Source organism: Mizuhopecten yessoensis, unplaced genomic scaffold, assembly GCF_002113885.1.
Source record: "Mizuhopecten yessoensis strain PY_sf001 unplaced genomic scaffold, ASM211388v2 scaffold2159, whole genome shotgun sequence".
Classification (NCBI taxonomy): Eukaryota; Metazoa; Mollusca; class Bivalvia; order Pectinida; family Pectinidae; genus Mizuhopecten; species Mizuhopecten yessoensis.
The window spans coordinates 242,319-254,770 of record NW_018404407.1 but is presented as its reverse complement, the minus strand read 5'-3'; the positions used below and the strand labels follow the sequence as shown (position 1 = coordinate 254,770).

The 12,452-nt window shown below is 36.9% G+C and overlaps 1 protein-coding gene across 2 annotated transcripts in view; it reads right to left on the bottom strand.

The window, feature by feature from the left end:
• Positions 1-1,282: 1,282 nt before the first annotated feature.
• LOC110445275 (ribose-phosphate pyrophosphokinase 1) overlaps positions 1,283-12,452 on the bottom strand; it is a 24,110-nt gene continuing 12,940 nt past the window's right edge. The window contains exons 3-8 of one of the 2 annotated variants that reach the window (XM_021489797.1): positions 11,484-11,582; positions 10,693-10,817; positions 10,030-10,203; positions 9,105-9,264; positions 7,123-7,253; positions 2,880-2,969 (exon numbers count right to left, since the gene is read on the bottom strand). In XM_021489797.1, the coding sequence (XP_021345472.1) occupies positions 7,161-7,253; positions 9,105-9,264; positions 10,030-10,203; positions 10,693-10,817; positions 11,484-11,582 (651 nt within the window). In that variant the 3' untranslated portion in view covers positions 2,880-2,969; positions 7,123-7,160. Of the gene's footprint in view, positions 2,970-7,122; positions 7,254-9,104; positions 9,265-10,029; positions 10,204-10,692; positions 10,818-11,483; positions 11,583-12,452 lie in introns of both variants that reach the window. The other variant, XM_021489798.1, reaches the window with a different exon arrangement.

Genomic DNA, 12,452 nt, shown 5'->3' with positions numbered 1-12,452 from the left:
ACGACCAAATTATTGTATTGATGTTTGTATACACAGACACCCTCTCTAATCCAACCTAATCATTTTATCTCGATGTTTGTATACACAGACACCCTCTCTTATCCGACCTAATCATTTTTTCTCGATGTTTGTAAAGACAGGTTTAAGTGTACAGTACAAAATAATTTTGGAGTTAAATCGTTGTCAACATCGAAAAAATCACCACTAAAATGGTTTTGTATAACAGGTGTCTGTGTCTACTCCTCTACCTCTGAACAGTGACATAAATGACACATAGTTCGGTTCAAATACATACATCTTAATGTCACGTTACTGTACTGTTTTGTTAAAGATTATTTAACTTTGTAGCTTTAAGGAAAGCAATACTATTCATCTGTTCAGAGGTAGAAAGTCAAAGTGCCTATGTTTTGTGTCGGCCATACAAGAATGCAAAAGAATGGCATAAACTTTCATCACAAATAATAACAGCATGCAGAAAACAACGGATTATGTTTATGAACATCTAAACAAAAACAAAAAAAGTTGAAGAAAACTATCGATAGTCTCCCTGTTGTAACATGACCAATTCTCAATTTTAGTTTTACTAAAGCTTTATTATTGGTCTCCCACAGTTCAAACCAAATTTCCTGTTCTAATTGCCAGTATAGCCACTCAAAACAAGGTAGTATCCTATAACTAATCTTTTATCACAGTAAATCTAAAAGGGTCCCATGTTTCAAATTTGCTCTAGTTCACAGCTTACTGGAGTTCACAAAACATTTATATGATTTTTATCCTTAAAGCTTCAATTTCCCCAATAGGGAACTTGTCAGAGATCTGGGATATTGTGTCACACTTCGTCTTTCTCCAGAGTTCCAACTTTCTAATTTCAATTATTTCTAAAAAAAATATAAACCAAACTTAATATTTCTACTACAGATCAATACAAAATATTTTCTATATACTAATGATGGGCGGAAGCGAGATTATGATCGAAAACGATCGGTTTACCCTTTCCGATTCTGATATCAATTACAAATGATCGGTTCATTGCGAAGCTCAAGTGTCAAACGTATACAATGTAGTATTGCACTGAAAGTCATTTTTTATAGTTTTTATTACATGATCGGTATTTTAATGTAGAAACAAAATCAAAACCACGTAAAAGTACCTTAATCCATTAAAAATTAAGGAAACCTAATTAGTTAAAGTTTACTGACGTAAAAAGAATGTGGTCTCCTTACTGGTGACTTCTGTCCCACACTATTACAAACCGATTATGTAATCAATCAATCAGTTTACTACTTCTGATTACAAACCGATTACATCAATCAATCAGTTTACTACTTCTGATTACAAACCGATTATGCAATCAATCAATCAGTTTACTACTTCTGATTACAAACCGATTATGTAATCAATCAATCAGTTTACTACTTCTGATAACAAACCGATTATGTAATCAATTAATCAGTTTACTACTATTGATTACAAACCGATTATGTAATCAATTAATCAGTTTACTACTTCTGATTACAAACCGATTATGTAATCAATTAATCAGTTTACTACTTATGATTACAAACCGATCATGTAATCAATCAATCAGTTTACTACTTCTGATTACAAACCGATTATTGATGATAACTTTATGTCAATTGCCCATCACAACTTGATACATATAACACTTGTATTTCTTAAACAGACAAATATTTACATCAGTGCGTCTCTAGTACACAAACATCAAAATTAGTCTACTTGGTTTATGATATTCCATTCATTGTAACCAACATGACAATTTATTATACAATAATCTTTCTTTCTTTGAATTCTTAAAAATTTATCAAAACAATATTTATATTCACTAAACACACAATCAAACTTTAGGGAACACTGGGGATTATCTCCCTTTATAAGCTGTGATTTTGTATGATACATGTTCTTCAGAGGAAAAAACCAGAAGTCAACATTGACCACAGGTGAGGAAAATAGATAAATCTCCAACATAAACATGTAATTAGACAAATCTACATCATAAACATGTAAAAAGAAAATCTACATCGCAATGGACACAAATCTACACAAGTCCGGACTCGGAGGAAACTATTACGTCGGACCGCAAAAACATTCTGGAATAAGAATTTGGAAGGATCTGGTGAAGGGTTCTGTAGTTTGCTTTTGAATGTAGCCCTGGTGTTGACATTTTACCCAGAGTAAGGGGAGATAATTGACGAGAAAAATGTTAATTTACTTTCAGGAAAAGTCGCTTCATGACCATGAGATAAGAACTTTCACATCAGTCAACGTCCTTGATGTCAATATATGCCAGTACTAATATCACTAAGTGGAAGGAACCCGTATTTTTATACGTTTATATACAAATTCTTATGAAATGATTACAGACTTTTAAGTCAGACTAGTGTTTCTTTACGGTGTATCTGCAAATTCAGGCAAAAACCTAAATTCAATGTCTACAGATTATCGTGAGAAAACGAAATTGCGTAAAAGACAGGACAAATTGTCACTTTTACCTGTCCTAATCACAAAAGTCTACCAAATTTTACAGATGATAAAACCCATACTCAGGCAACATTCACTATATAACAGAATGAATAGACGAGGGCAATAATTAAATCAAAATCGGCTCCTCTTGCATATATACACGTTCTAAATTATTTCTGGATTAAAACACTATACAACCTGCCAACAACAACAGCACTTTCTGCTTATTGCCAGTAAACATAGATTTGTAGATTATGTCCAAACAGGTTCATGTTTCCTGAGGATTTCCTGCCCAATTTTCTGTCAGTAACGTTTTTTCTCTCCTGTCGCCAGTTCGTTTTCCTGTGGACAACGATCCACACACAGTAACCTTGGGAAATACTACGCTGCTATCGTCAGAGTGGAACATTCGTTAAGAGGTAGGAAACACTCTCACCGTTGTGGGTGCGTCGTATCGCCTCCGCCAGCATTATGGAAATATCAATACACTGTCAAGTATAAACATAGAGTCAGGTATAAGTCACAAGACCAAGAAAATTACCAAGAACATCAGCCAATCAGCAAATTGCAAATAAAACAATGTAAATAAGAAACAAAAAATTAAATGTAATTTACTGCCTGCAAGGGACAATGCATCACTCTGAAAACGTGAATTGAGTTAATAACGGTAATGTGTCAAAACAATGAATCAGTTTGTGATATTATATAACATTTGAAAAAGATTTTATTATCTTATATTAAATTTGTACAGCATATAAGGTAGTATAAAGGAACAATCATTCTGTAACCCTGTCATGATGCTTGCTAAATACATACACATGCTTATCAGGTAACTACTACTGACTATAATTTCAAAAGGATATTAGTATGACAAATTGTTATGATGTTCCTTTACCCTAAGGAGGCCTCTGTTGACTTCCAATCTCAACAAAGTAAAATGTAAACATCCTCAGGTAAAGTGAGTCTAAAATTCAAACAAGAGGCTCTGGAGGGCCTGTATCGCTCACTTGGATAAAGGTAACAAACTATCTTTAGCAATCACATTAAACAATGGTTGGAGAATTAATAGTACTTCTCTGCAATGTTTTCTTGATAACAATTAGTATTTTATTTCTTAACATTTTAAATTTGTTCTTAGTTACGTCAAATACTTCCAACATACTTTCTCCCACTGAACCAAAAATACATTAGACTACTGTATTTATTCGGCAATGAGACTGCCAGGTAATAAGCCCATCCATGTCTGAAGTGGTTCAGTAGAAATGCCAACAAATTCTGTTTCACTGTCCTGTAATAAGCCCACCCCCTTCTCTGAATCAGAGATTATGTGTTTGCCCTCCGTGCTTATTGCAGGGTAAATACCATACATCAAAAAGNGGGGGGGGAAGCATATTAAGACGGGAGTATATTTCCTTAACTCCCTTAAAAAATAGCTTGTATACAGTTTTATACATAAAGGTAGGCCAATGCCTAAGGAGATTTAACATTAGCGTCAGCCCCCACTTGGAATTTCAAAACAAGATAAATACAAAAAGGTTTAGGTATAGGAAGCTGAAATCAGAAACAGTTAGTTTCAGAATTCATTTTAGGATAAATGGGACCTCATTGACTTACACCTGTGTGGGTGTTAAAGGTGCAGTAATACAATTCATCCTAGAGCATTTAAATGACACAATTACTATAAAATTATATCATCATCATTTGCAAAATATTCCAACTTATTTTGATACCAAATAGTACACTATTTCAAGAAAGACCTGTTCTTTTTATTGAACCTGGTGTTATGCAAGGAGGTCCACTACAGTGATCAGTAGTGATATGAATGCTGCACCGGCCACCAGTATCAATGAGTCTACTTAACTGACAGGTAGCATCTCAAGCCATCTTACATACATATTCTATACAGGATATAGCTATCAATATAACAGTCATGCAAATATCAACATGTCATGCAAATATCAACATGCAGAGAACCAAGGAAGTATGAAAAACCCTAATGAAAGCACCTCAACCCCTCTCACAAGTATGACAAAGAGCTCCCTCTCACATGTACGACAAAGAGCTCCCTCTCACATGTACGACAAAGAGCTCCCTCTCACACGAAACAAAAGGCTCCCTCCAACATAAGACAAAAGGCTCCCTCCAACACAGACAAAGGGCTTCCTCCCACATACAACAAAAAGCTCCCTCCAACACAAGACAAAGGTCTTCCTCCCACACATAATAAAGGGCTCCCTCCCACACATAATAAAGGGCTCCCTCCCACATACAACAAAAAGCTCCCTCCAACACAAGACAAAGGTCTTCCTCCCACACATAATAAAGGGCTCCCTCCAACACATAATCAAGAGCTCCTTCCCACACATAATCAAGAGCTCCCTCCCACACATAATAAAGAGATCTCTCCCACACATAATAAAGAGATCTCTCCCACACATAATAAAGAGAGCTCCCTCCCACACATAATAAAGGGCTCTCTCCCACACATAATAAAGAGCTCCCTCCCACACATAATAAAGAGCTCCCTCCCACACATAATAAAGAGCTCCCTCCCACACGTAATAAAGAGCTCCCTCCCACACATAATAAAGGGCTCTCTTCCACACATAATAAAGAGCTCCCTCACACAAATAATAAAAGGCATCCTTCCACACATAATCAAGAGCTCCCTCCCACACATAATAAAGGGCTTCCTCCCACACACAATAAAGAGCTCCCTCTCACACACAATCAAGAGCTCCCTCCCACACATAATAAAGAGCTCACCCCCACACATAATCAAGAGCTCCCTCCCACACATAATCAAGAGCTCCCTCCCACACATAATAAAGAGCTCCCTCCCACACACAATAAAGAGCTCCCTCCCACACATAATAAAGAGCTCACCCCCACACATAATCAAGAGCTACTTCCCACACATAATCAAGAGCTCTCTCCCATACCAGACAAAGGAATCCCTCTCACACATCACTGAGGAAATCCTTCCATGAAACATGATCTTATAGTCCCCTTACTAATGAACTGTACTGTATTGTTCCAGCACAAACTATGGCACTCAGTTGTAACAATATATATGTACTGAAGGGAAAAAGAAATGCAGGGCAATTAAAATTTGCATTCTATTGTCGATGGATTGCACTAAAATAATGACACTTTGTCAGATGATTATCCTGGTCAATGCACACTACACCCAGTGTAGAGCCACTCAACCATGTAGTGTACCGTGCCTCATGGATGAATAGTCAAAAAAGCAAAAATCATGTGCAGCACAATGTGGAAAACTTCAGCAATGCAACATCACGTCACACCACTTGGTACTCTAGACTGATACACATAGCTTTCAGCAATCCAATTTCATTTCCTTGTCTCTTTAGTTATGTTACGACTGACAGAAGTTCAGAGGGGTCAGGTAATTGCATTTCTATTGCCGAGCGAAAGGCAACAACAGGTTGCTAGGCATTTTGGAACTAATGTTTCCACCTTACAGCGTCTTGTCAGATGTTTGGGGGAGATTTGGGGCTTTGGCGCCCACTGCAATCTGGACGTCCACATGAAACGTCGTCTCAATGTCAAGACAGGACCCATCTAACTGCGGCTGAAACTAGGTAATTGGGTAGGCACTCATAATAATCCCATTCATCCTTAACCTGTGAGAAATGGATTGCACTAGGCCTGACGGTCGGCATTGTGAACACCGTCGTCATGGGTAATGGTTAGCTGACGCATGCATTATTGCAAAGGATAGATTTGGGTTGGATCAGTTATGGCCCGAGGAGGAATCTCTCATTGTGCAAAAATCTCCTTTGAATGTATTGCAAGGCAGCTTAACGGCTGTAAGATACCCGATCCTAATGTGCAAGCAGATTTCTGTTTCCAATATTGGGTCTACCTTCCTTTGAACTGCAATTCGTTAAGAACTCTGGTTTAATAACTTTCTCAATTTGTTTGTAATTTGTAATTTTCTTTTTCCCTTCAGTATATGATGTAACTATTAATCATGGACAGTAGTTAATATCAAATAACCATTTTTAGCGGCTAAAACTGTTTTTCTATGCCTGCTCTCGATAATTCATTATAATGGTGTATATTAGTAAACATGTCGCTATACATTGTCATTCCACTGTGTCTAATGTCAACAAAACTACACAAAATATCAACAACTTCAACAAAACCACTCAAACATGTCAACACCAAGTGTTTGCCGGTATAAAATAATAACAAAAGTCTACAACTACCGTTAAAAACTTGAAAGTGTTGTAACAACTCATGAGAAGAAGTCAGTAGAATGACAGGAGCGAAGGACAGAAATATCTTGTCCAAATCACAGAAAAAAAGGCTTGAATAACGTCATCCTTTGTCTCAACATCGATCAAATTCTGTTTATTTACATTTGAAAGTGAGGTTTTCAAATTCATTGACTAATTTCCTGAATATTATATAGTTTTGTTAACAAAGAAATATTTTACTTCAACATAAAATTAGGCTATGTCCATATCTCTTATTTCCAAATTAGAAATTGAAGTAATGCTTGATGACAGTTATTCTTGGTATCCTTAGGAACGGTCATTGAGGACATGTTCAGTTCAAACCAGCAGTTTTCTGGTATGTCGGACTAGAGATAGGTGACACAAGCAAACCTACGGTGATTGGGGTTATCAATGAATGGTTGGACTTCACAACTAGAGTGGAACATGGCTGAACAGATATGAAACCGATTCCCCATTATGTGTTCTTCTCACAGCCTCCGCTAAAATGATGGAGATGTCGATACACTGAAAAAGACAAGAAATGGTCACTTTCATTACAAACAGTTCTACAAGTGGTAAATAGGTTACATCAGAAATCCAAAATGGCCACCATGGCCTCTGATTGGTTGAGACATTTTTTCTATAACGTCCACATCCTGTGGTGCTTATCCAACAGAGTAGTTCCAAGCATGTCTGTACACAGGTGGAGAACCTCCCCGCTAACCTCATGAAAACCTGCCTTGAAATGTTGAGGTGATCCTCTACTGATTGTAACTTATGAAAGTCGAAGTAATTTATAAGTCATCCATCACAAAATATTTTTCAGATATTGTGCAATGCATCAAATTTATGGAAGTTTCACTTTTACTACAGTCACTGCTTCAGAAAATATGCATGAAATATAAACCTCCGAATTCAAAGTTTCTCTGTACACTGGAAATGATTAGGTTCATTTCTCTATATTTACAGAGTTTAAAATACCGTTTCTTGACAGACACTTGCAAACTGGCACTAATTATAATGTTCATTGTCAAAACTGTGACACGAAATGTGGCTTGGTTTTCATTCAGTTACTGGTTTGATATTTAACATGTTAGATGGAATATTATATAATGCTTGTATTACTCCAAACAAGGATTCGCACACATGATACAGAATAAGGTTTCAAACCAAACGTTATGGATCTGCATAGAAATACTATAAAGGAAGAAGGATCAGACTGGAAATGGTCCCTGCACTAGGTTCTCATTACAATAGTACCTAACTAGTCCGCAAACTTCAAAGAAGAGAGAAAAACAACAATTTCAGAATTTTGACCTGGTAATTACATCTTTTTGTTACTTTGTCATTAGAATTTTGACCAGGTAATAACATCTTTTTGTTACTTTGTCATTAGAATTTTGACCTGGTGATAACATCTTTTTGTTACTTTGTCATTAGAATTTTGTATTAAAATGCTGGCATAAACAATATGTGGAAGAGCCTAGGAAACTAAAACTTAAATGTATTTGGCCTATTTTATCATTTTTTTTCTGTTTTATAAAACATATTTGATCTCCTGTATGAAAAAAAATTAGGATCCAAAATATTGGTGTGAGTAAAAGAATTCTCCTGAGTTACCAGAGAGCTCAGATAAACATCACTATAATCTATTAATGGAGCCTCCTTATTTGACCCATCAATTTTTTGAAGAACCAATAAATCTGTTAGAAAAAACTATTAACGAAATTGTTCCATTCATTTGAAGGACACAGCCTAAAGTAAAGACGAGAAGCTGATAGCCTGCTGAGGAGAAATGTTGAAATCAGATGTAAAGCAAAACTGATAGTGACCTAGCTCAAACATGTCTACTTCTAGATTTATTTAGATATAACAGCTACTTTGTCGTGTTTATCAGTGTTTTTAGTGTAAGTTATGCCTGTTATACGTAGTTAAGAATAGATCTCAAACAAAAGAGAAAACAGCACAATAAAACTTTTCAAAACACTGTGACCATGAACAAACTTGAGGGATATCGGCGATTTTGTAAAAAGGACACATTAACTTATTATTATTCGGGTTTTTTTTAAAGAAAGTTTGTGTCTTGCTAAATGTGTTAATTATGTATTTGACATGTTGTCTGAAGTAGAAAATTTGTTTACTACAGCGTTAGTAGTTAGGGGAATACAGTAAAAATGGAGGTTAGCTAAGTAGTCAAACAGCACAAAACTTTATAAAAAAAATCAATTAATTAATAGAGAAGGAATTTATGCAATTTTTTAGTCAATCAACAGACCATTAACCTAAGGAGAGAGAAAAAGGTTCAGATATATATATGTCAACTAATCAAATCAAAGCTTGCACTCTGTGTGGTAAGCCAATGGGAAGCAGGGTTACCTGGATCTTTGGAGCATTCTTCATTCTTTTCTCCTGAGGGATGGTATTGGTGACGACCATAGCTTCAAACATGGAGTTGTTGATTCGGGATATGGCAGGACCAGAAAATATACCATGTGTACAGACTGCGTAGACTTTGGTGGCACCGGCTTCTAACAGTCTACAATATCAAAAATACAAACCATAACTTCAAAAAGTGAAACAGATGCAATATTGATTTTAAGTTAGTGCTGTTTATCAAGATCGCTCACTTGTTTTAAGCCTTAATTTATTTATCTAAAGCTTAACCTCGATATCCTGTTACAAAATTTTGTAAAATTATGATTGCCTACCCTGGCAAACTGTTTTTCACACCAAATTCACGCTATCTGGTTCAATACTCCTTTACTGTTGGACTGTCATGTAAGTTAATAAATCCCAAAAGCTTATGGCATTTAGTTCTCAATTCAAACGAGGTCATATGACATTGTGATAACAATCACAATAACACCACGTCTATTAAAACATAGCTGTCAACCCTCCCTCCTTTTGACCAGAATTTACCAATCTCCCTCGAAACTCCCTCATTCAAGTCCAATCTCACACTACATCTTGTAGTCAAATGATCTCCTAGTAACTTGCAGGGTGTGTGTAATGATCATAACAGATGTGTCTAAATCAAAGGAATGCTTTTTGGAGTTATTTTGATACATAAAAAAGGGAAAGAAAAATTTAGCAAAGCAGTTTGAGTCGCACTTTGTCCCTCATTTAAAATGTGGAATGAGGGTGATCTCCTTCATTGGAGGATTCAGAAGTCGACACCTATTTCTTAAAGTGACAGTTCATTTTTTGGAGGTCAATCTTCCAGACATGTATAGTTCAAGTACGTAGGCAAATTTCCTACGGTCTAGAATTTAGCTTGAAATGAGGATGCTATGTTTCCTACTTTTCTGCTGCGTGACAGACGGTTCCACATGTGTCGGCCATGTCATCCACTAAGATGGCGATGCGCTCCTTGACGTCACCTACCAGAACCATGGACGCCACCTCGTTGGCCTTCTTACGCTCCTTATGGATGAGAGCGAAGTCCACATTGAGGCGGTCAGCTATGGATGTCACCCTGTAACGACAATGACAGTCTCATGGAATATCTGTGCTACAACTGTGTTCAATGGATTTTCTAAGATTTTATTTCCACTTTTTATTTACCTACAATGGATAAATGTCACTAACATCAATTCCTGGAAAAAATCTCATATCAAATAGGGACTGTCCCAAAGATTAGCGGAAAAAAGGCAGGCAAGACCAAGTGGTTAATATCATAGAGTTCAGTTAATGATCAAAATCTTGATTCCCCTAGCCCCTTGTTATAACTGTTGTTTTCCAAAATATTATGTGGAAGAAAAATGAAAATAAAAATATCCAATATTGAAATTAAAAATTATTGCAAAACATATTATCAATGGGATGGGAAGTGAAACAAAATCCTAAGACTTCTTTTCGTGCTGTTGAAATTAATTTACTCATATTCCTTGTCTCTGAATTATTAAAGCCAAAATTCCAAAATTCTACAAATATTTTTAAAAGATGTGTTTGCCCCTGAGCTGACCTTTTGGCACCACCTGCATCAGGGGAGACAATGCAGCTATTTCTCCATTCCTGGATGTTGTCTTTGATCCATTTTAGAACAGCTGGTTCAGCATACAAGTTGTCCACAGGAATGTCGAAAAAACCCTGGAAAGGAACATGTACCAGTTTATATCCACAGGAGTGTCGAAAAAACCCTGGAAAGGAACATGTTCCAGTTTATATCCACAGGAATGTCGAAAAAAACCTGGAAAGGAACATGTTCCAGTTTATATACACAGGAATGTCGAAAAAAACCTGGAAAGGAACATGTACCAGTTTATATCCACAGGAATGTCAAAAAAAAACTGGAAAGGAACATGTACCAGTTTATATCCACAGGAATGTCCAAAAAAACCTGGAAAGGAACATGTACCAGTTTATATCAACAGGAGAAGGCAATGTTCTTTTCCTCAGGCGATCACCTGAGCTTAGGATACACATATATCAAAGTGGCACATTTCATCTAATTAATTCGGTAAATACAGCATTTTACAACAGCCCCAAGGGGCCTTAACATTCACATGAGATTTATGACTTAAATGTGACTGCTGGCAGCCACACTTAATTTCATATCTGGGGTCAAAATCGACTTGCAGTGGATACTTGATTCCACACATACATGTATATTTAAAGTACTTGTTGGATGTTTCATGAAAATCAGTGCTTTCCTTTATGAGTTATCATAACAAAAACTGTTGTTACACACACAGGTCTAAGAACCAAATCATTATCATTTTGGACAAACTATTCTTCAAACTTAGAATACTGTACCTGAATCTGAGAAGCATGTAGATCCATTGTGATGATATGGTCGGCGCCTGCTGTTGATAACATATTGGCAACTAGTTTGGCTGAGATCGGGGCTCGGCTCTGCAAAATACAAACATCAAGCTTCATTCCCATAGCTATAGATTACCTTATTTAAGATATATATACAATGCAGGTTATGTCATATGGTTGCCAATCACCAAGCTCCATCAGCACTTCCCTCCAAACTCTATTATGCCTCCACGTTGAGAGAGCCCCCCACCAGAGACTCCATAGTTCCAGGACAGAAAGGGACATTTCCCTACAATGTGATACCGTGCTTGTACAGCACTGAGGGAGGTGGAAATATTACCCTGTGGATGGCAGCACTGATGGAGGTGGAAATATTACCCTGTGGATGGCAGCACTGAGGGAGATGGAAATATTACCCTGTGGATGGCTTTTGTCACCCTACACACAGGTCTTCTTACTAGTGATGGTGTCAGTATTGTAAAACTGGAAATTACTCGAGTGGAAATGCTACATTTTTCACACTGAGTGAATTAGGAGAAAAACATTCACATGTACAAATACATATACAAGAGGCCCAGAGGGCCTGTATCGCTCACCTGGATACCAAAGCAATTATGGCAAAATATTCTCTGAATGAGATCAAGGGAATATGCCAGACCCCAAGGCCAATCCTTGTAGCATATCTGTATTAGATTCTTCATGCCCAGCAATTTTATGTATGGTTATGGGGTGGGGATCTCAACTGTTTCCAAGCTTTGACTCAGAAACTAGGTCCCTAGGGTTGTGGCCAGACCCCAGGATCAATTCTAATATCGTGACTGCATTTGTCTCTTTTTGCCCAGCATTTGTATATATAGTTTTGGGGTGGGGATCTCAACCATTTCAAAGTTATGACCCAGGGGTTAAGTCTGCAAGGGTGGGGCAGACCCTGGGGTCAATTCTAATATCATGACTGCATTC